At 38.6% G+C, this 24,436-nt stretch overlaps 2 protein-coding genes across 34 annotated transcripts in view; both read left to right on the top strand.

The window, feature by feature from the left end:
• FAM184A (family with sequence similarity 184 member A) overlaps nt 1-5,187 on the top strand; it is an 88,174-nt gene extending 82,987 nt beyond the window's left edge. For 4 of the 9 annotated variants that reach the window (XM_059700201.1, XM_059700199.1, XM_059700194.1 and 1 more), the window contains 4 exons: nt 246-350; nt 1,567-1,623; nt 3,022-3,224; nt 4,833-5,187. In XM_059700201.1, the coding sequence (XP_059556184.1) occupies nt 246-350; nt 1,567-1,623; nt 3,022-3,224; nt 4,833-4,914 (447 nt within the window). In that variant the 3' untranslated portion in view covers nt 4,915-5,187. The remainder of the gene's footprint in view (nt 1-245; nt 351-1,566; nt 1,624-3,021; nt 3,225-4,832) is intronic. The other 5 variants (XM_059700197.1, XM_059700203.1, XM_059700198.1 and 2 more) reach the window with 2 other exon arrangements.
• A 3,680-nt stretch (nt 5,188-8,867) lies between these two features.
• The window catches only part of MCM9 (minichromosome maintenance 9 homologous recombination repair factor), a 59,507-nt gene continuing 43,938 nt past the window's right edge, over nt 8,868-24,436 (top strand). For 18 of the 25 annotated variants that reach the window (XR_009453386.1, XR_009453385.1, XR_009453388.1 and 15 more), the window contains exons 1-6: nt 8,868-9,005; nt 11,576-11,886; nt 13,377-13,693; nt 14,837-14,918; nt 19,758-19,958; nt 23,696-23,821. Coding sequence is in view for 19 of the 25 variants with exons in the window: in XM_059700178.1 (XP_059556161.1) it covers nt 11,583-11,886; nt 13,377-13,693; nt 14,837-14,918; nt 19,758-19,958; nt 23,696-23,821 (1,030 nt within the window). In the remaining 6 variants the exon portion in view is untranslated. The remainder of the gene's footprint in view (nt 9,006-11,575; nt 11,887-13,376; nt 13,694-14,836; nt 14,919-19,757; nt 19,959-23,695; nt 23,822-24,436) is intronic. The other 7 variants (XR_009453390.1, XR_009453389.1, XM_059700176.1 and 4 more) reach the window with 3 other exon arrangements.

The following is a 24,436-nucleotide window of genomic DNA, read 5'->3' as shown; positions in this document are numbered from 1 at the left end:
TCTTAAGGCAAAAGGTATTAAAGGGTAGAGAAGAGAGCCGGAGCATAGGGTTTGAAAGATGTTGAAAACTTACCCACCAGCAGTCTTTAAGACACTGGCAATCAGGTTAAAAAATCTTTGAGCAAGGTATATAAATCTTCATTCAGGTTTTTTCTCAAATTTTGAATGAAATGGCATTTAAACAATTAAGTTGTTAAACATTCACTAGAAAATGTTTAAGAGATGTTTGTAATTCTTTTGCATAGGAGGATAATAAGTTTTATCAGCTGGAATTAGTCAATCGAGAAACTAACTTCAACAAAGTGTTTAATTCAAGTCCTACTGTTGGTGTTATTAATCCATTGACTAAGGTATGTGCTGTACACACTGTGAAATAGGGATATGGTTTAAAACTTGATTCAAACTTTATAAAATACTTAGAGTAGCATAGGCTAAACCTTCCAAAATATGTTTTCTTACATTTAATAATCTAGGACTAAAATCCATGAAAGCTTTATGTATTCATTTTCAGAATGAGACTCCCATAATATTCATTTATTTGTTGATAATGCTCCTTAAAATAACATTTTATTCATATGATAAAACTTTGGTGCTGTCATTTTGTTTTTCATATCTCTAAAGAAAACTATCTTCTAAGGCTCCTCAAGATAACTTCTTGTCATTTCCTAATGCTCACCAGCTTCTGGGGGACCCTCCAGCTCTGTGTACCCAACAGCTCCCCCTAAGTAAGGCCTGCCATCTTAACGGACATTGGGTTGGACCGACTGTCAGAGAAAGACTTTACTTTTCTCAGTCTTAACGACTTTTCCTTAATTAAAATTGAACATAACCTATTCGGACCCTTTATTACTCTTTTAGGATAGAAGAGCCTTAGAGACAAATGAAATGGACATGACTAAGTCTTATACAGCTTTGTACTCCAGCTTCCTATGGCTCCCATCATAGTGCTTTGGGTATAATGGGTATTCAATAAATACCCATTTGCAGAATTTTATCCCATTACCTATAAGGCACCAAAATTATTCTAGTGATGAAAGCAAGTAATAAGGAATAAATAATTATGTATACTGGCTTCATAGGATTACATGTATTTTGGCAAAAGGGCTAGTGCTAAAGATATTATTTAATTCGGAATTTGTTAATTTGTACATCATGCCTAATTTAGGTATGTTAGGCTGTTAGTCAGAAATGTTTGTTTTCAAAGGCCATAAAAGTTCTGTTAAGAACATGGAATGTGTCCTTTCACAAATTAAAGCTTTCTAAACTTTAAACTTAGATGTTTTATAAAATAGAATGACTGTATCTCCAGAGCCTAAAATACTGCCTGGCACATAGAAGGCTTGCAATAAGTAATTGGTGAATGAATGAATGTAGCCAGTTTTAGTTTTAAGTTCATAATTTAGGGTGAGGTAAGTTTTTAATTATAAAGCAAGATTATGAGACTTGTTAAGACAAGATACGCTTGAAATATTTTCCTTGTATTTATTGTTTATTAGAATTAGGTTTGTAGCTACAAAACAATTACTATAGAACTTTACCAATGATACCTTTGATTTCTTAAAATAGAAATCTTCAGTAGGTTTCATTATGCCCTCTGGTGACTGGAAGAAGAAAATGCAAAAGGTATATCTCTCAGAACTTTCTAATTATTTTTGACTCCTAAGAATGACTTCAATTTCCACAAATAGTTCTGAAGAAAATATTATTCTTTCTTTTTTTAGTTAGGCTAACATAGGCTCCTTATCAGAGACTCTGTGGTCACAGACTATGCTATAGAGGACAATGTCTAGATAGTGAGATTATTACTTTGTAAGTAAAGGAAAAGGGCCATCTTATCTATTAATTGTATTTTTTCCAACCTCTGGAGTCATTTCCAAAATTTTTTTCATACATTTACTATACATTTAATTAGTAAAATATGGGAATATTGAAAGTATTTTACGTGTTAATTTTTATTCTGCATAGTAAGATGATGTTCATTGATTCTAGAGGTGTGAATAAAATAGACTAACGTTAATGATTTACAAGCTGATACAATTTTTTAATATATTTTTATTTATTTCAGAGAGGAAAGGAGAGAGAGACACATCAATGATGAGAGAGAATCATTGATTGGCTGCCTCTTGCACACCCCTCACTGGGGTGTGAGCCCACAACCCAGGCATGTGCCTTTGACTGGAATTGAATCTGGGACCATTCAGTCCACAGGCCGAGACTCTATCCACTGAGCCAAACCAGCTAGGGCCAAGCTGATAAATTTTGATAATCTGCTATTGTATTCCCCATTTCATCTGTTAATTTTAAAGAACAATTAAAAATTTAAAAATTGATCTGTTTTATAAACTTTAATTTTTTCTACAAGATTGTGAGCCAATTAATGATACTACCAATTAATTGGGAAAGGAGACTTAATTATGCATATTTAATTTTCTCTCTTCAGAAAGATGGTGCATTAAATTTAAGACCAAATTATTTCTCTAAGTCAACTTTAGATCTTAAGTAGAAATGTGAGATTTGTTTCAAACTGTATTGCCAAGCATTTTCTCGTTCCCTTTTTTCCAGGCAAGGACTGCCTCCTTCTGACAGATGGCTAAAGTTCACAGGACTCTCTTTTAATATTATGCTTAACTTTATACCTTCTCCTGATTTTAGCCTAAATCCTTGTGCTATCTGAAAGACCTACTCTTTTCCCTTCTTCTTTCCCCCTTTTCCTCCCAGTATTCTTTACCACTTGGCATTCTTCCCACCGCTTCCTCCCTTCCCCGTGAACCATTCCTAAGTGTTTCTTCCTCATTCTTTCTGTCCTGGGGGCATGTCTGTCTGTGAGGATTCCATGTAGATAAAGAGCACCTCCAAGGATCCCCAGACCGCACTTTGGGTAACACTGGTTCATATTAACATCCCAATGTAACAGAAAGCTTCCAAAATTTTCCCATGCCAAATTTATATCTTCTATGATTCCTCTTTTCTCACTTGTCCTTATGCAGGGACTTGTCCTCACATGTATTATTTTTAATGCAGCAAAAGAAGAAGAATGATAAATCACCAACAAACAGGTTTGTGAGTGTTCCCAATCTAAGTGCTCTGGAATCTGGTGGAGTGGGCAATGGACATCCTAACCGTCTGGATCCCATTCCTAATTCTCCAGTCCACGATACTGAGTTGAACAGCAACAAGCCACTTCCACAGCCAGTGCCACCCAAAGAGCCCAAGACATTTTTGAGGTGAGCCCCGTCTCACCAGTGGTTTTTTTTTTTTTTCTTTACTTTTTTTTAACTTGAGAAATTTATCTTCTGACATTGTAGAAATCTACTTCTTTAAGAACAGGCTAGGAAAATACTGTGAAGTATTTTCAAATATATTGATCACCTCTCTAGAGAACTCTTTTTTGATTTTTAAAAAGATTGTTTCCAATTTGTCAGTCAATTTTCTAAATGCTTAAGGAGGTGTTAATGTAATTCCCATGCTTAGAATTTTAATATTTATGGACTCTTGCTTCATTTTTAGTGTTGTCACTAATTTTTCAATAATCATCCTTGTTAGAGAGCTTAAAATTTGTTTTAATTTAGTGGCTTTTATTTGTTTCTATTTCTTGTGTTATATATGTTTCTTCTTTTCCCCCTTTCTTGTTTACCAGGCTTACTTATAAATACACAGGCTTATTGCCAAAATAAAAAATATGTAAGCTCTGGGAACTTAATAATATACATAAGCAAAAAATAAATAGTGTTTATAATTGACATTCCAATTTTAAGTCATCTCAGAGGTATTAAGTATATTAATGAATAAAATTTACACAAAATCCAGTTATCCATTAAAGATTAAAGTCAGAAGGTACGGTCGTTTTATGCTTACTTATTATTACTGATTATGAGCTGCTTTACATTTATTTACTTTTAACTTATTTTTATTAACAGCAGCATCACTAGTAAGAGCCTTACAGGTAGACTATCTTTTTCTAGGTTAAGTGATTAATGACATAGTTAATAACTAATTATTTTAAATAGAAAAAATGGCAAGAATTAAAAATAGTCAAGTTCACCTTTGAATGTGTCTCCTGCTAAATATTTTGTGTTGCTTATTTTCCCTTGTGCATGGGTGTGTTCAGGTATCAGTAAGATGCATGTGCATGAGCTCAAGGAACATGACTACGGGAGTTGCCATTACACATTGTTGCGTGCCTTGTAATTTCCCCCAAAGACGGTAGGGATTCTTTTATTTTCTCAACTAGCCCAAAGAATCTTTAGTTTGACTTAAGAGATAAGTATGAATTATATAACTTTGAAGATGGGGGGGAAAGTGACCTTTTTATGCACTCCTTTCCCCCTGGAGTATTTGCGTATGGAATTATGAAGTGAAAGTTTAATATAAATATGTACCTATAGTAAAAATACTACACTGCGGTTTCGTTACTTACTTTAGCTGTATTGAAGCACACATCTGGAAAAAGCAAGTGCTTGTGTCGGATTCTGAAATTAACCAAAAGAGAAAAGACACCGAAAGAGAGGAATGTTACCTTGTTCTCTCTTATTCCCCGCCATGCCTGATTTTTTTTTTTTTTTTTAATTCAAAGAAGGTGACATTTTTGTTTTCCTCAGCTGTTTGTGTTTTGTTTTTGGTCATTGTGAACTGACTTCATCCGAGCTGCTGATGTAGTCTCAGGCCCCATGGCGGGGAGAACTGAATCTAGGGTAGAGGAGTAGCGATCCTTTAACACACATCCACCTAGAAAGCCCCTTGGGGTCATCCACACTGATGTTTTATGTGCTTTTCCCTTCATTTTGCAAAGCAGCGTAATGCTGGGTTACATGTCTCTCTCTTTATGAATTCAGTCCTCCTCAGAGTGAAGCTTCCCCGGTGGCTTCTCCAGATCCCCAGCGCCAGGAGTGGTTTGCCCGGTACTTCACATTCTGAAAGACTTGGGTTGGCTCAGCTCTGTGTGGACTGTTACTAAGAGCATGACCTTAGGATCATTAAGTGAATAGGCCTTCCTATTGTCAAGCACTGTGAACGAGAAAGGATTTGTCTCTCCGATTTGAAAATGCACTGTATTTCTGTGATATTTATTGGAATCATTCTTATAAGGTACTATGTTATGTGTGTAATTATAATAGTTATTTTTATTTGAGATGGAAGAGTCTTTAACCTTTGTAATTACTGCATAATAAATTTTGTTAGAACAAATAATGATGCTTTGCATTTTATGTTTTTTCATTTTTTTTGAGTAAGTTTATTTAATTTTTAAATACATTTGGGTTCCAGGTAAGACGTGCCAAAAAGTTTTACTGCACAATAATTAAAAAAATACTAAATTATTTGGTTTCAATAATCATAACAAAATCAGGAGGGACAAATATGTCATCTTAATTTGTTCCATTACTATGTATAGCTATAATTAAACTGTTCTCTAAACTGACAAGGCCATTCCAGTCCTTCTCAACTTCTTAAAAAAAACTGAACAAAAGAGAATAATTCCTAACGCATTCCCAAATTGGAAATAAAGAAGTAAAATTGTCACTATTTACAGGTGACATAATTTTATATACAGAAAACCCTAGCCTGGCCGGTGTGGCTCAGTGTTTGAGCATCTACCTATGAACCAGGAGGTCACAGTTAGATTTCAGGTCAGGACACATGCCGAGGTTTGGGCTTAATCCCCAGTAGGGGGCATGCAGCAGGCAGCTGATCAATGAGTCTCTCTCATCACTGATGTTTCTATCTCTCTCTCACTCTCCCTCTTCAAAATCAATTAAAAAAGGAAAATTTCTAAAGATCTACCTAACTCTTGAACCATAAAAAAAGAGAAAGCCCTAAAGACTCCAGAAACTATTAAAAACAATAAAAATGTAATAAAGTTGGCAAATCTTTGCCAATTTGACATCCACGTGCACACACTAGACACAGATCTCACACTCTTTACAAAAAGATTAACTCAAGGTGTATCATACACTTAAGTGTTAAACACAAAACTGAAAATTCTTGAACATAGGAAAAAACCCTGATACCCTTGGTTTGGTGATGACTTTTTAAACAAACACCACCAAATGCACAGTCCATGAAAGCAGCAATTGATAAGCTGGACTTGATTAAAATTAAAGATCTGCTCTGTGAAAGACAATGTCAAGAAAATGAGAAGATAAGGCCACAGCTTATCAAACACATGTAATATCTACAAGGCATATCTGATAAAGTTCTCTTAAAATTCAACAATAAGAAATAAAGCAACCTGATTTAAAAAGGGGCAGAAGAGACCCTCCTTAGTTTGGCTCAGTGGATAGAGCATCGGCCCGTGGACTGAAGGGTCCCAGGTCTCAGATTCAATTCTGGTTAAGGGCATGTATGTTGGTTGCAGACTTGATCCCCAGCCACAACTTCCTTCAATGTGTCTCTCTCACACTGATGTTTCTCTCCCCCTCCCACTTTCTCTAAAAATCAGTGGAAAATATCTTCGGGTGATGATTAACAGTAAACAAACAAACAAACAAATAAGATGGGCAAAAGACCTGAAATGGCACCTCACCAAAGAAAATACAGAGAGCCCTAGCTGGTTTGGCTCACTGGATAGAGCGTCGGCCTGGGGACTGAAGGGTCCCAGGTTCGATTCCGGTCAAGGGCATGTACCTTGGTTGCAGGCACATCCCCAGTAGGGGTGTGCAGGAGGCAGCTGATCAATGTTTCTCTCTCATCGATGTTTCTAACTCTCTATCCCTCTCCCTTCCTCTCTGTGAAAAATCAATAAAATTATTTAAAAAAAAGAAAATACAGAGATAAAAATAAGCATATGAAAAGATATTCAACATCTTATGTCATTGGAGAAATGCAAAATAAAAGGACAATGACACACCTATTAGAATTAGAATGACCAAAATCCAAAACACTGACAACACCAAATGCTAGAGAGGATATGGAACAACAGGAATTCTCATTCATTGCTGGTGGGATACAAAATGGTACCCCACTTTGGAAAACAATTTGGTGGTTTCTTACAAAACAATACCATATGTTCCAGCAGTCATATTCCTTGGTACTTATCCAAAGGAATTGAAAGGTTATTTGCACCAAAACCTGCACATGGATGCATATAGCAGCTTTCTCCATAGTTGGCAACACTTGGAAGCAGCCAAGATGTCCTTCAGTTGGTGAGTGGATAAAGTGTGGTACATGCAGATAATGGAACATTATTTAGCACCAAAATGAAATGAGCTATCAAGCCATGAAAAGACATGGAGGAACCGCAGATGTATATTACTAAGTGAAAAAAGCCAATTTGAAAGGCTACCCACCTACTGTGTGACTTCAACTATATGACATCTTGGAAAAGGCAAAATTATGATGACACGGAAAAGATCAGTTGTTGCTAGCAATTAGGTGGGAGGGAGGGATGAACAGACAGAACACAGAAGGTTTTTATGGCAATGTAACTATTCTGTATACCACAATACTGTATACATGTTATTGTACATCTGTCAAAAACCACAGAATGTATACCACCAACAGTGAAACTACTGTAAACTTTAGGTGATAATCATGTCAATGTAGGTTCATCCATTGTAACAAATGCACCACTCTAGTAAGCAGATGTCAGTAATGGGGTAGGTTGTGGGTGTGTGGGGACAGTGGATATATGAGAACTCTCTGTACTTTTTGCTCAATTTTGCTATGAACCTAAAACTCTGAAAACTTAAGATTATTAATTTTTATTTAAAAAATAAATTTTAAAAGTTCAATTATATTTCTACATACTGGAAAAGAACAATCAGAAATTGAAATTGAAAATATTATTTACATAGCATCCACAAGCATGATTTCCCCCTCCCGCATTCCTTTATGGGCAAATCTGAGTTAGAGATAGATTTAACAAAAAATCAAACATTGTTGAGAGTTATTTAACACCTAAAAAAATGGTGAGGTTTACTTTGTTCAAAGGGCATATGACTCAATATTATTAACATGTAAAGTCTTACTATATTGACCTACAGATGCTATGCAACCGCAACAAAAATCCCAGCTTTTTAACAGAAAATGACAAACTGGTTTTAAGAGTCATACGGAAACACAAAATTCCAAACATCTTTGAAAAAGAACAAAATTGAATGCCAAGCACAATCTGATTTCAACTCTATATTATAAAGCTACAGTAATCAAGGACAACACGATATTTTTGTAAGGATCAGACAGATATGGCCACAGGAGAGTCTTAAACCACACATATAAGGACGACTTTATTTTTCACATAAATGCAAAGGTTTTTCAATGGGAAAAGGATAGCTCTTTCAAGAAATGGTGCTAGCTATCCATCCATAGGCAAAAGAAGTTACCTAAGACCGTATTTCCGCAGGTACAAAAATCAGCTCTAAATGGGTCATAGGCGTAAACATAGAATCCTCCAAAACTTCTAGAAGACACAGGAGGAAAATCTTCATGGCTTTGGGTTTGGTAGAGTTTAGAGTTAGACCGAAAGCGTACTCCAAAGTCGCTGAAGCACCGCACACCTTCCCATTCCACCTGGGGCGGCCGCTCTGTCGGCCCCGCCCACCCTCGGCTCCACCCCCGACCCTCCTGGTCCCACCCCACCCACTGCGCCCCGTCCACTCCCGGCTCCACCCAGATCCTCTTGGCCCCGCCCCTCCCGCTGCGTCCCGCCCCCTCGCGTCCCGCGGCGCCAGGCGGGGCGCGCGCCCGCCCGCCTCCCCACCCGGAAGAGCCGCCTGAGCTGCGAAGTTGGGCGGTGCGCGGCCCGGCGCCCGTCGGGAGCGCGGGCCCGGCCGAGCCGCTCCTCGCGGAGCGCGTTTCGCCCTCACGCGAGGCGGGCCCTCCGGAGCCTGCGCGCCCCCGCGGCCGACGGCGCCTCCAGCGGCCCCGCGTGCGCGCCCCGCCCCCGCTGCCGCCGGCCTCCTCGCGCTCCTGGGCCCGCGGCATGACCCCGCCGCCCGGCCGGAGCTCCCCGTGCCCCTGCGCCTCGGCAGAGCGCACCCCGAGTGACTTCTGACGCTGCGCATTCGCCCGTAAGTGACAGCCGCCGCCTCGCTTCCCCGTGTGTATTTTTTCTCCCCCAGTTCGTCCCAAGTCTTGCCCACATTTGCTTAGTTCAAAACTATTCAACTCCGTGACGGTCCGGTGGCCGAGCTGCCCGGGAGCCGAGCCCGGAAGTGCCCGGGACCTGCCCAGGCTGCGCCCAGAGATCTCAGCGTGGACAGCAGCCTGCGAGCGCGGCTCGTTCGCGTTTGCCCGGCGGCCCGCGGGCACCGGGCTGAGCGGCGGGCGGAGGGGGCGGGTCCCAGGAAGCGGCCGGCCCAGGCGAGGGGGCGTGGCTCCTGGCAGGTGTGGCCGGGCGGCTGGACCGGCGTGGATTCCCAGGGAACCAGCTAGTAGTCAGTCGCCACTTATTCACCCGCCTGGTTTTCATTGTATTTTAACCTTAAATATTTCAATAAGAAACCGGAAAGGGGACTTGAAAGTTACAAAAGAATTAAGTGTCTCCAGTTTGTATCTATCTGGGTGGGTAACGTTGATCGGGTTAGCAGTCTGCTTAGAAATAGTTGATCAGTTTTGCACAGTTATTGAAAATGAATGCTATTTTAAAAGAAGATGCTCTGTTTAAAGAGACTAGGCGAAATGTAATCTGACCTGAATTTGAACCATGAATTCACAGGGCAGTGTGGAGCTATCTTTTAAATCGCTAAACTGGTGGCTCCAAATTTAATATGCGTTTCTAGAATCATAAAGATTCTCTTTGTAGCCACTCTTGGGAGTACCGTTTTGTTTTTGTTTTTTAAAGCAAAGGCCGCACCATGAAAATACTGTATGATTAGTTCCTTCCGGGCTGCTCTGTCTGCTTTTCACTTGGCTGAGTGTATGTTCCCTAACACAAACGAATTACTTAGCAATGTAGTGGCCCTGATTTACATATACTCATGGGTTCCAGGGGTGGGCAAACTTTTTGACTCGAGGGCCACAATGGGTTCTTAAACTGGACCGGAGGGCCGGAACAAAAGCATGGATGGAGTGTTTGTGTGAACTAATATAAATTCAAAGTAAACATCATTACATAAAAGGGTACCGTCTTTTTTTTTTTTTTTTAGTTTTATTCATTTCAAACAGGCCGGATGATCCGGCCCGCGGCTGTAGTTTGCCCACGGCTGGAACCTCTCCCTGGCATCCTGTAGTTGTCAGGATTCCTTTTTTTTTTTTTTTTTTAAATATATTTTATTGATTTTTTTTACAGAGAGGAAGGGAGAGAGATAGAGAGTTAGAAACATCGATGAGAGAGAAACATCAATCAGCTGCCTCCTGCACATCTCCCACTGGGGATGTGCCCGCAACCCAGGTACATGCCCTTGACCGGAATCGAACCTGGGACCCTTCAGTCCGCAGGCCGACGCTCTATCCACTGAGCCAAACCGGTTTTGGCATGTCAGGATTCTTTACTCATCTTTCTTTTAATAGAGCCTAGTGCAGTCAATGTTAGTTGAATGAAATAAGTCAAATTAATGTACACTTGTTCTCCAGTGTTCTCTCTCTGTTTCCAAACCAAAGTGTCTTAAATGATCAAGTTTAGACACTTTATTTGGGATTGTCACCCCATTTAAGTTTAATCCTTTTCTCCTTTTTGCTCCTATTCATATTGCATTTTTTACCGCTGTTAGAGTGCTATTACATTGATCTGTCCCTTAGTTCTCTGAGGGGATATAGGACCTTTTAATTGTGCTTTTCTTTCAAAGCGTAGTGCCTTGTACATGGTAGGTATCTGTGTGTGTACATGAACACAGAATGGGGTAGGCCCTTTTAATCTGTAGATACAATTTGTAGATACAAATTTTAAAAAATTATTACCAGGGGAATAGGATAGATGATGTAATAAAATATACTGTACTTATTTATCTATTTTTTTTTTTACACTCTTGATGGCTGATTTTTTGCTGAAGCCAATAGTTTTCCTGGATCAGAAAGAGAAAATAGGAAATAAATTCGCCTCCAAATTGAAATTTCTAAAGGCAGTCTAATAACTATTCAAGTCATAACTGGTGATCAATCTGAATAGTAGTGTATGTTCTATTTATGTAGCAGAATAAACATGCATGCATGGGTGTGTCTGTGTGTGTGTGTGTGTAACTACAGAGAAAGAGAGAGAGAGATGTTCTTTATAATAAAACCCAGAAGTAGGACGCTTGCAAAGAACTCTACCAGGAGAAACTTTAGCCAAAAGACTGGCACATAAGATTTTATACTTGAGAACAAGTGTATGTGTGGAAATTAGTTAAAGAAAAGGCAAGGACCTTTTACCTAATATAGAGTTAATGAGGAAGAAATTTTGGGAAAAGAAAGGGGAAAGACATTGGACCATTTTGGAGCTGATAATCAGTATCAACATAATTCTTTACCCACTTAAAAATAATACATTTACCAAATAACAGATAATTTAGATCTAATTAAAATGTAAATTCAGGCAATATTATGAGATTATAGTGTGACCTAAAGTCAGGATGATTTACAATCACACATTTTTGTTAATTTGTGTGTAAGTCTAGCAACAAAGGTATAATACAGTTCTTTCTTTTTTTCTTTTGTTACCTAGGTTCAAGATGAATAGTGATCAAATTGCACTGGTTGGTCAAGTGTTTGAGTCATATGTTTCAGAATACCATAAGAATGATATTCTTTTAATCCTGAAGGAAAATGATGAAGATGCTCATTACCCAGTTGTGGTTAATGCCATGACCCTTTTTGAGACCAACATGGAAATTGGGGAGTATTTCAATGCATTCCCCAATGAAGTACTAACTATTTTTGATAATTCACTGAGAAGATCAGCCATGACAATTCTCGAGTCCCTTTCTCAGCCTGAGGGTGTCTCCATGAAGCAGAATCTTCATGCCAGGATATCAGGTGAATCATTTAAGAATTTTATTGCCATCTTATTCTCATTGGAAGATTTTTGAGAAACCTTAACACATATTGAATATATAATACTAAGAAATAATTGTTATTTGTACTTCAATATATTTTCATTGTGCAGTTGATATAGCACCAGGGGTATTTGTGAAGCATTCCACAGAAATTTGGAAATAAGTTTGTTTTCTGAGAGTTAAATTGTAAAGGCAACACAGAATAGAGCAGAGAATATAAAAAAATTATCCTAAGCAAAAGTATGGACCCTTATTGGCAAAATATGATACAATCTACGTTAATATAAATACAGAATATTTTCATTAGAGAGTGGGCAAGTCAGTCTTGGAAGCATAGAAAAAGAAGTCATAGAGGCAAATGTTGGTGGTGCCCGCCATGTTTGTATAGTACATAGTATATGGAGTCTCAGCAAGCAACAGAAATTTCGAGTATCTGTGGACTTGTAACCTGCAACACTAAATTAATGTAATCTGGCACCTTAAGCATTCAGCTCATCTGCCTAATTTGCTTTAAAAAAAAAAAATCCAAGCTTCCCAAACCACCTTCCAATTATTATTATTATTTGGCTTTCAGAGTAGATATATTCTCAGGGAGAAAATGTGCTAACCATAGAAACTTAAAGGATAATCATACCTATTATGATTCTTTCTCATGAGCTTGGCAAATTTGACAGATCTGTCTTCTGTGTGCATACTTATCAGGTTTCAGAGCTACTAAATTCTGAGGCCTAGACAGTGGGCCATGTGACATGAACCAATGTAACAAATGCTACCTTGATAAAGCCGTTAGAAGGCAGCCTTTGCCTATCACAGCCAGCATTGCTCTACTCCAAAGATACATTAGCCAACCATGAGAGAGGGCATTTCCACATAAAAATTTTCTTTGGTATTTTGCACTTATCAAGTTGCTTTTTTACTAATGGTGAAAATCACAAGGTTTTTAAAAGATAAGTGATTCTGTGGGTAAACCTCTAGGTAATTCACGGGCTGGAAACACTGTCAGACTTACATATTAATGAATCCTGAACCTCACTGAAAAAGCAGTGGCCTTCTAGCACTGTGGCATTTGGTCATTATGCTACCATCTCTTTATCACTTTGCATTGTGGTTTACTCAGAGTAGTACATTGATTTTACGTGTGACTGGTAGCAGTATATTCTTTGTCGAATGTAGTTATAATTATATACTGTATTTAGATCCTACTGAGATAGCCCTCTTATGAGAATGAATCCTTTTTTTAAATCCTGGTTATTATATCATCTAGATATATACTTTTAAAATGAGTCTACTGATAATTGTTATTTGATAGAATTCTTTTCTATTTTCTTGACTCCATCTGATTTTTTTCTTAAGTACAACTCAGAGTTTTTCCCCCTGAAATTATACTTTCTTCCTCAGGAAATATGAGAAAAGTATATTCCATGGAGTCAAATGCGAAGGTTGATGTAGTTTCTTCTTCTTCTTCTTTAGGTTTGCCAGTTTGTCCTGAGCTGGTGAGGGAGCACATCCCAAAAACGAAGGATGTGGGACACTTTTTATCTGTCACTGGGACAGTGATTCGAACAAGTCTGGTGAAGATCCTGGAGTTTGAACGGGATTACATGTGTAACAAATGCAAGCATGTATTTGTGGTCAAGGCTGACTTTGAGCAGTATTATACCTTCTGCCGGCCCTCCTCATGTCCCAGCTTGGAGAGCTGTGATTCTTCAAAATTCACTTGCCTCTCAGACTTGTCTTCATCTCCAACCAAGTGTAGAGATTATCAGGAAATCAAAATTCAGGAACAGGTAAATGAGCAAATCAATGGGAAAATGACAAATTTGTAGAAGTATTATTCAGCTACGGGCAGATTGCCAGCACTAGGGAACACAGAACGGATTACAAATGAAGCTAATGTCATTATTTTGTAGAAGATCAAGTGTGAAACTGTTGCACATATATCAGAATATAGTCTTTAGAGACTGTGATATAAACATTTTTTTATGTAAAGCATTGGCAAGAGGATTGTGGAATGACTTAATAATTATGTTAAAATTAAGTGAATATTTAAGAAGTTCAAACTGGATGTTCTTCACTAAGGGATAGGAGAAAATTAAATGGGTTTAATTGGTTGTTAAACATGGGAGTGGGCCAGATTTAGGGTTTAGGCCTAATTTTTATTTGCTATGCCAAATGATGTGTACATAACCACCTTTTCTTACATGAGAGTGAACCTGATTTTTATTTTACTTGCCTCTTATACACAAAGGCTTATTCAGTGTCAAGAATTTAGACTTCTGTCTTTCTACACCATTCTTAACTCATGGTTTCTGTTTTTATGGTTGTCTATATTCCAAAATGGCAGCCACAATTCGATCACATCTGTATCCTAGTCAGAACAGAAAAAAGGAGGATAGGCAAAACCACGTGCCATGTCACCTAAGTGTCCATTTAAGTATCTCCTTCAAAATCTCCTATAACATGTCTACTTACATCTCATTGGCCAGAACTTAGTCATATGAGCATACCTAGATGCAAGGGAGCCTGGGAGATTCAGTCTTTTTACTGGGCACTTGCTCATGTAGAATAAAATCAGGGTCCTGTTTCTAAGTAACAGGTCTTATGACTAGAAATCAGGAAAGAAGTGCCTCTTTATTTTGGGTATATAACTTTATTATTATGTGTAGTAGTTGGAATTATTTTGACCATCCACAAGGTAGATTATATTTGCAGATGTTTTCCAAATATTGGTGTTTTTATTTTACTTTAGTTATAGTGAATTCTTAAACTGATAGTATGCACAATTTATAAGAAAAGTCTGAATCCCTATCATAATTAGATTGTATTACAATGCCAGAGAAATATAAATGGTAATTTCAAGAATTGCTAGACTTCAGAATACTTAGCACATTTTTAAGCATATTCAGTATCTGTTTTCTTTTCTTTGCTAGGTTCAAAGGCTAGCTGTTGGAAATATTCCACGATCCATGAAGGTTATCCTAGAAGATGACTTAGTAGACACTTGCAAATCTGGTAAGAATTAACTTTTGTTAGCTTATATAGGAGGTCCTAACATTGATATAGAAAGCCACTTTTTATTTTCCCAAGAGTGAGTGTGGAGACTTAATTGCCTACCTTGAGAACAGAGACTGGTGTGGAGGTGGGACAGGACAGCAGGAATGAAGCTGGGCTGGAGCTTAGCAATCTAGTGCCGCTGCTTGTTTTATAGATGAAGAACCTGACTTGCCTAAGGTCCCTTGGAAAGTTAAGTGACAGAACTGGAATGTGAACCCAGATCTGTGGACTTCTAGTTTGGGACGCTCTTCAGTGCACCATCGCTTCACAGGAGCAACTTTAAAAATGTTGGTTTTAGTGGGCAACTAGATAAGAGCAGAAACAAGGAGGGATAGGCTTCAGAGGGTCTGACTCTGTCAAATGCTGCTGCAGCCTTAATGGTGTCTAGAAAAGAGAAGGTGACTGTTTCTCTCTGCTCTCTGCTGGTCTTCTGTCCTCCGAGGGTCCTCAGTGTTTCCACTAGCCAATTGCCTGAACTGGGAAGGAACTTGAATCATACTGAAAGAGCTGTGGGTGGTTAGCATGGATAAGCCTCAGGAAAGAGATGACAACCAACTTCTGTTTGTTGGAAGATTGTCATATAGAAATGGAATTGAAAGTACAGAAGAGCTGTTGGGTTTCAGTGGGCTGGAGGTGCAGGAAGGTAGACTTGACTCAGTATCTACTAATCAGAAGTGTCCAGCATGGGCCTTAGATGATGGTGAGTTTAAGCAGAGGATGTGCAGCTTCTTGTTAGCTATTTAGGTCTCATGATCTGGAGATCTACAGGTTCCAGGCAAATTACAGACTCTCTGGGCCTCAGAGCTGTTCTGAAAATCCGAGGCTCCAGAAGCCTGGTTGTTGTGACGTCATTCTTAGTTCTACTTTGATTTTTAGGCCAGACAGACAATTCCTAAGCTCTCCTTTGCCCCTCTCAACTTACTTTGTCTCCTCTTACTCTTCTCACTGGGGAGCCTGGGAAGAAGCAAACTTAAAAAGTACATGTGGAAGGGCGAGGATTAATCTCAGCCCACGGCTATAGAATGGAAGTGTTCTACACTGACTTTTATTTAAACTTTTGTTTTTACACAGAAAATGGTAGGGAAAAGTTTTATTTGAAAAATTAAGATATTAGAAAGTTTTGTAAATTAGCAGTACCACCCAAACAGTAAATACTATTCTGTCTTTTGCAGGAACCACATTTAAATATCATAAGTGATATTCTTAATAAAATTTGGTAAGATTTTTAAAATGGATGTGTTGGTGATAGCTTGATAATGAGAGAGCAAGGGTTGCTTTCTTTAGCTGTTGGTAGAGGGTAGGGCTTAAAATTTACATGGCACTGGTCAGCAAAGGGTACAGATCACAGACAGAAGCAGACTGCCTTCAAAGTGATCATCTTAAAGTTTTAATCAAAAACTTTGTCTAACCAAAGTACTTGATGTTTTCCATATATCAGCACAGGTATCCTCATCCATACTTCTTCCTCACTGTCATCTTCCCATACTGACAGAAGACTCTGGTATAGAGCTTGAGAGTCTTGGGTTTGTAGACTTTCAGTCCTAAACAAAGTTGTCCTCAGAGCTACACATCTTTAATCAGTTTCGCTAAGGCTCCAGTTTCCAACCCAAGAAAAGGAGAGTGGAAGCCTGTCCCCTTAATCCAGCATCTTCTGTTCCCTGCATGCATTCCCAGGCCTATCCAGACCATTGTCTGTGAGGAAAAATGAGAACTTATCCTTTCTCTTTCTTAACTGTTGTTATAATTAATCTAAAAATTGCCTAACGATTTCCACTCCTTTTTTTTGACATTTAAGTTAAATTGAAGGTGGGTCAGAAAATGGAAGTGATTGCTAAAACTTAGCTGAATATCAGCAGTTCCCTTTCAATTCACCTGCTTTAAATATTTCCCATTTTCTCTAAAGCACCCTTCAACTATAAAAACAGATAGCACATTGGATATGCTGGGCATTAACAGGTATACCTGATCTCTTACTCCACATTCCAGTTCTCCCCTAAAGGTCAGATAGAAAATGCTTCATTTTTCAAATTCCATCATTTCCCTTTTTTTAACCTTAGATTTCTCCAAATGCTTCATTTAGAAGATATTTACTGAGCTGATATTAAAATGATGAGGCAAACACTGTATGGAAATAAAAGAGTTCATTATCTAGAGTCATTAATAATTCTTTATCAAAAGACTCCCCCATTCATCCAAGAATCACCAACTCATACACTGAGTGGCCAGATTATTATGACCGGCCAGGTTATTATGACCACCCCATCAGTACAATGAAGTGAATTAGTTATGCAAATAATAATAATAATAAAACCTGTGGGAAACTGTTTCCTGAGCACGGGTGGAAGTCCTTCCCCTTGAGTTGGACTTGCCTGCCTGGTCCCCCTATATTTCAAATTATCTCTTGTCTTTTCATTTTCATTTGTGTGCAGCTCTGCTTCCAGTTCCTGAACCCTGATCCATGCGGGACGTGGGAAGGAAACACTCAACAAAAACCTTGAGAGTATTTGTTTAGGAAGTTTTCAATATTCAGTATTTTTGGAAGTGTCAATGAAGTACTGATGGGGTGGTCATAATAATCTGGCCGGTCATAATAATCTGGCCACTCAGTGTAGTTGAAATTTATGTCAAATACATTAACAATTTATAGTTATCTAAACAGTATACAAAGGAAATAACAGCTTTGATCATGGATTTCCTGCTAAATGGACAAGTCTGTGTCAGAGTACCTTGTTCATATAGGACCGTAGATTTTAACCCAAATCTGTAATGTCTGGATCAGCAAAGCAGTGCTTATATGAGTTTAGCCTGAACATGAAATTATCCTTTCACAGAGATTTCATCTAACTGAATTCTTTCTACACAGAAAAAAAAAACACAACACCTCAAGGTATTTTTCTTTCACAGGTCACTAATAAAAAAGAATGGATGGAAGCAGTCGGTCAACAGCTATTTTTTCATTTATCCATAGCTATAAACTTCTGTAAATATCAAAAGACATAATTGGCATAATCCTTGTCCTTTGGGAATTTACAGTCTAGTTAGGAACCCAAACTGACGTTGCAGAGTAATAAAGTTGGAGGTTATGTGCTGAAAGCTGTCAGGGCAGCAGATCTGAGATGGGTCTGACAGGGATGGCTGCAGTAGTAAATACACTGCAGAAGACAGAATAGCACAAAGTGACTGGACTGGATTATATGAAAGTAACAAATTTAGTTTCCTGCAAATAACATTGTTTATAATTTTTACCATAGAAAACTAAAATGAGTATTCACTTGCACTGTCACATGCACCCCATAATTGTTCTGATGATCACAGGAATCTGCCATTCAAAACATGTATATATGAAGGGCTTTTTAAAGGTATCATTGCTCTACAAATGTAAGGTTAGGTTTAGTATAATTATAGCTAATATTTATTGAGCATTTATATTTCTAGATACTGCGTTAATTTACAAACATTATTTGACTTAATTATCACTGTAGTCCTGTGATATAAATATAATTATTCCCATTTTGTAGGTCAAGACATAGGCTCAGCAAAGTTAGGTAACTTGCCGAAGGTCACATAACTAGTAAGTGGTGGAGCTGGGATTTGAGTTTAAATCTAATGAGTCAGTATTCATGGCCATTCTTCAGTACTCTACATTTTCCACATTATCACTGCTATTGAAGTCAGATTTTTACTAGTATGTACTATATTTAAAAGTTCCTCATTTGACTGAATTAGGAACAACCTAAATATAACCCATAAAACGACCTAAATATAACCCATAAAATGACCATACTAGAGGATTGTTCCAATGTGCATATAAAGTTGCCCCGGTTATTTTCATCTACAAAATTTGGGGTAGACAATATAGTAAATGATCATTATTCTTGATTGAGTTTGAAAACCACCAGGCAGTAGCTTGGAAAGGATTTTAAAAACAAGTGTAAAGCACCTATTTGTTATTTATAAAGTTGCCTTTGGCTAGAAATATGCTTTCTATTCTGTGAATTGCTACCATTGGTTCCATGCATTTAGCCTTTACAGTACACTTCAGAAAATCAAATGTTTGGAGAAGGTGCCTGTAAACTACCAAGGCCTCTTAGGAAAATCTGTAAAAGTTTCCTATCCTGTCAGTAGGAATTAGAGCGTTCCTAAGGTGGGAAGGAACCAACCAAGAAGGAATAAGCAGGGTTGTCTTTTGGGCTTTCATAGTCTATTCAAAGTTGTTTTGATGTAGAACAGGTATTCATTCATTCATTACTTTGTTCATTCTTTTGATCTTTTAAAAAAAGTTGGTGAATACAATGTTAGTAAATGTGTTAAGTAAAAATTAATCTATAAATTACTAAAAGTAGTATGTCATCACTAAATTCTTTCCTTCCTGACAGCAAACTGATTATAGTTTAATCTTTTGGCTGCAATTCTCACCTCTTTAATGAAATCTCTGTGGCTTGAGATTCTGAGAGGATGAGCCTTTCACCCAGTATAATAATGATGAATAAGTCATCCAGTAAACTATTTTCCCAGTGAAGGGTAATAATTTGGTGTGATTATAATGTGACAGATTAAGAAAAAATAAAAATGCTGACTTTTGCTTTTAGTTGTACAGATACAAGTGCCTATTTTTTAAAAAATTAGGAATCTCTGGTGGTTTTTTGCACCCAAAGTGTTTTCCGAATGAGTGTTGGATGAGTGTATAGCACTCTAAACAGTGGTCAGGAAGTGGTTTATGTCCTTGTCCTTTGTCATGGGAGTTTGTGCCCAGTATGCAGAGTGCTACTGCTGGACTCACTTGGTGCTTTTTCCTAGGTGATGACCTCACTATTTATGGGGTTGTCATGCAACGGTGGAAGCCCTTTCAGCGAGATGTGCGCTGTGAAGTGGAGATAGTCCTGAAAGCCAATTATGTCCAAGTAAATAATGAGCAGTCTGCAGGGATCATTATGGATGAGGAGGTCCGAAAGGAATTTGAAGATTTTTGGGAACACTATAAGAGTGATCCCTTTGCAGGTTTGTGATTAAGGGTATAAAGCTGATCATCATTAATGGCATTTCGTTCAGTAATTAAACATGTTGTCTCTGATTGGGGGGAGCCTTACATGTCCCCTAACTCAGCGACTGAGTGCACAGGGTAGTAGCATCAGTCAGTGCCTCTAGCCACAGCCTCCCTGAAGCCCTTTTCTGGCATAGCCTCTTCTATTTAGAGAGATGGAAGAAGAAGGCTGACTTCCAAGAGGTTTTTCATTTCTAACTATTTTAACATCTTATACTGCCAAAGTCGTTTCAGAATTTTCTACCTTCTTTACCTTAAATAGGAAAAACTCATCCTATTATGACACCTTGTCTGATGTCCTTTAAATTATATGGACATCTTCACATGATTTTAGCTGAAGATTTAAAAATAGGAACTACGTAGAAAAGAGATGAGAAAGATGGAAAGATGCAAAAAATAAGCTTTGTCATCACAGCAAAAATTTTGATTATGACACTAAAATATAATTACCTAGATTAAAACATCACAGCCTTTGAGTTTATAAAGTATTTTTAATAAAAATCCCAAATGTATAAAACACCAATTTAATCTTCAAATGTCTGTTTTCATTCTTCCTTGGAGGTATCTTCTGAGACAAATAAACCAAAGGCAGTAATAGGCTATTACATTTATTTATTTATTTATTTATTTATTTATTTAAAATATATTTTTAATTGATTTCAAAAAGGAAGGAAGAGGGAGAGAGATAAAAACATCCATGATGAGAGAGAAGCATGGATCGGCTGCCTCCTGCACGCCCCCCTCGGGGATCAAGCCCACAACCCGGGCATGTGCTCTTGACCAGAATCGAACCTGGTACCCCCCAGTTCACAGGCTGACGCTCTATCCACTGAGCCAAACCGGCTAGGGCAAGGCTATTACTTTTTTAAAAAAAATATTTTCTTCTTAAAAATATATATTTTTTTAATATTTCAGAGAGGAAGGGAGAGAGAAAGAGAGATAGAAACATCAATGATAAAAGAGAATCATTGATCAACTGCCTCCCACAAGTGCTCTGACCGAGAATCAAACCATGACCTCCTGGTTCATAGGTCAACACTCAACCACTAAGCCATGCCGACCGGGCAGTAATAGGCTATTTCTAATAAACTTCATCTCCAATCAACTACATAGTGATTACTTTATTCTTAAATCACATGCTGAACTGGATAGTTATCATTTCACCCACACAAAAAAGGCCCTTATTTGCCAAAATAGAGGCAGTTTGCTTTTATTTTGTGGCATGATATATTTTTTTGCTTATGCGTGTAGCATATATGATCATTCTTTTACCTGATCTATACAGAAAGAACCACAGGTCTCTATATTGTGGCTTTTATAAGCAAACCTTCTAGGAATCTTATTTTTTAAAGAATATTTTTTCTTGAAATTGTTTCTTAGAATCAGGTCCTTATAAAAATCTGTAACCCTCCCTTGGACCACAGTCATTCCTTATTAATCACAAATAGAGGCCTGGTGCACGAAATTCATGCACTTGGCGGGGCGGAGGTGGGGCATCCCTCAGCCCAGCCTGCACCCTCTCGCAGTCCAGGAGCCCTCGGGGGATGTCCGACTGACACCTTAGTGCTGCCACGGAGGCGGGAGAGGCTCCTTTCACCACTGCTGCTGCACTCGCCAGCCGTGAGCCTGGCTTCTGGCGTACTGATCACCAGGGGACAGCTTCTGCATTGAACGTCTGCCCCCTGGTGATCAGTGTGCATCATAGCGACTGGTCGTTTCCCTGTTTGGTCGATTTGCATATTAGCCTTTTATTATATAGGACTAGAGGCCTGGTGCACGAAATTTGTGTGTGTGTGTGTGTGGGGGGGTCCCTCAGCCCGGCCTGCACCCTCTCCAATCTGGGACCCCTTGGGGAATGTCTGACTTCCGGTTTAGGCAGTCGAACATCCCTCTCACAATCTGGGGCTGCTGGCTCCTAACCATTTGCCTGCCTACCGGCTTGATCACCACCTAACCAGTCCCCTGCCGGCCTGATGGCTCCCAACTGCCCTCCCCTGCCGGCCTCATGGCCCCCAACTGCCCTCCCCTGCCGGCCTCATGGCCCCCAACTGCCCTCCCCTGCTGGCCTGATCGCCTCTGCCTCGGCCCCCACCACCATGGCTTTGTCCGGAAGGAAGTTGGACAGTAGGAAGATGTCTGGTCTCCTGGTCTAATTAGCATATTGCCCTTTTATTAATATAGATGCCTCAGCCCAACTCTGCCTAATTGGCTTTTCTACCACAGCAATGGAATGGATTCCCTCCAGCAGTCAATTAACTTCCTCTAGGATTTACTAATTCTTTTTCGTCCCCATTGTACTGAAATATTTCCTTCACCGTTTCTGAAATCCCAGGTCATATTCCCAAACCTTCTAGGAATCATATTTTTTAAAGAATATTTTTTCTTGAAATTGTTTCTTAGGATCAGGTCCTTATAAAAAGGATTATGAGGCAATTTGGATATATTACCAAAAGGAGCCTTTGTGTATTGGCCCATAAATTGTAGAGGAAGGCCCTTTCTCTTCCTTGATGGTTTTGCAGGAAAGCTTCTGGAACTGGAATCTTCAGCTGCTGGAGTACTCATACAATTATTTTCACCTCAAAACAGCTATCACTGAAACATGAGTAAAAATTCAGATAAGTATAAAAGTCCCAAAACATGCAAATTAGTTACCAGTATGTGGACATTAACTTCTGGTAATAGGAACGTAGACACAGCACCATTAGTAGTGAATTCTGTGTAAGTTAGGCTCAGGCAAGGCTTGCTAGACTCTCATGTTCCTCTGTTGGTTGATTAGGCCAGAAACCAAATGAAATACCTACTTTATTCATGAATGGGATAGGCAGGGTCTCAGATTTGGTGTTTGGACATTTTTGAAAACAGATCCTAAAACACTGGTAGTCTCTTATTTAAAGCACATGATCAGAGGAATCCAAGACCTGCAGCTTGGATTGGCGAACTTGAAGCTTATGATGATCTTAATATCCTGATACCCTAGTAACTTATTCTAAGTACAACAGAATTTACCAAACTGCTCAGAGCAGATGCTGAACTGCCTCACAGGGTGGACTGATTTTATTTCTCTGACTCCCCTGGAGAAGTTCCAAGTATCTGTAAAGGTTCTGGCTCCTACAATCCAACTTACTGTTCTGAGATCAAGCACTCTCCTTTTATTTACACAGTGTAGTGATTTTACTGAAATTACTGCACAGAAAGTGCAGCCAGTTCTATTTTTAAGGGTAATGCTAGCCTGATGAAGGAGAAAATGAGATTCTTTTCTGTCCCTTCTAAAGTATGATAAGTTTATGGAAACTTAAGCAGGTAGCACCCAGGAATAAAGCAGACATTTCACCTCATGGCATTAAGAAGAGAACTAAATCGTTCACTGCTTTTAGTCATTTGGAAATGGTCCTCTTGACCGTTTTATTTTTTTTATTGATTGATTTTAGAGAGACAGAGGAAGTGAGACAGAGACAGAAACATCAATTTGTTGTTCCACTTATTTATGCATTCATTGGTTGATTCTTGTATGTGCCTGACTGGAGATCAAACCCTCAACCTTGGCATACCAAGATGACACTCTACCAACTGAGCTATTGGGCCAGGGCCTTTAAATCATTTTAGATGGTAGTGTGTGTTATAGGGTAGGGAGGAAATTTTCAGTTATGATTTCTTAAAAATTGTTGGCAACTTCTGGTCTTTCTACCTTTTCTAGGAAGGAATGAAATATTGGCCAGTTTATGCCCTCAAGTTTTTGGGATGTATCTAGTAAAGCTTGCTGTGGCCATGGTACTGGCTGGTGGGATTCAAAGGACTGATGCTACAGGAACACGAGTCAGAGGTTAGTACCTATTTAAAACTTTTGAAAAGTTCTAACACATATAAGGAGAGAAACGAGAATTTGTTTTTCCTGAGTAAAAATTGCTTTTTGAGCTTTACTTTGCAAATATAGTCTTTAAAGCTGACAGTTGTCTGGCTAATACTTAGCCCAACATCTGTATATCAGTAGCTACTTTCTAGAATTACAAAAACTAAAAGAAATCATAAATTTTTCAATGAGTAAGTTTTGCTCTAACCTCTCAGGGTGTCACAAAATAAAATCTTCACATTTCTATTTCTGTCTGTGTTTTTCATCAGATCCACCATCTTCTTTAAGAGGGAAAGATTAGAGTCCAGCCAGGGTGGTTCAGTGGTTGAGCTTCGACCTATGAACCAGGAGGTTCCGATTCGATTTCTTGTCAGGGCATATGTCTGGGTTGTGTGCTCGATCCCCAGTAGGGAGCATGCAAGAGGCAGCCTATCAATGATTTTCATCATTGATGTTTCTCTCTCTCTCTTCCTCTCTGAAATAAAAAATATATATATATTTTAAAAAATTTGTTTAAAAAGAGGAAAAGATTAGAAATAGTGCTTTTTAATGTCACCAAGTCAGCGTCCCTCCATCTGTGACTGTCAG

The sequence above is a fragment of the Myotis daubentonii genome, chromosome 6 (genome assembly GCF_963259705.1).
Source record: "Myotis daubentonii chromosome 6, mMyoDau2.1, whole genome shotgun sequence".
Taxonomy (NCBI): domain Eukaryota; kingdom Metazoa; phylum Chordata; class Mammalia; order Chiroptera; family Vespertilionidae; genus Myotis; species Myotis daubentonii.
The sequence above is the reverse complement of the archived record's forward strand: the minus strand, read 5'-3'. Positions and strand labels throughout refer to the sequence as shown.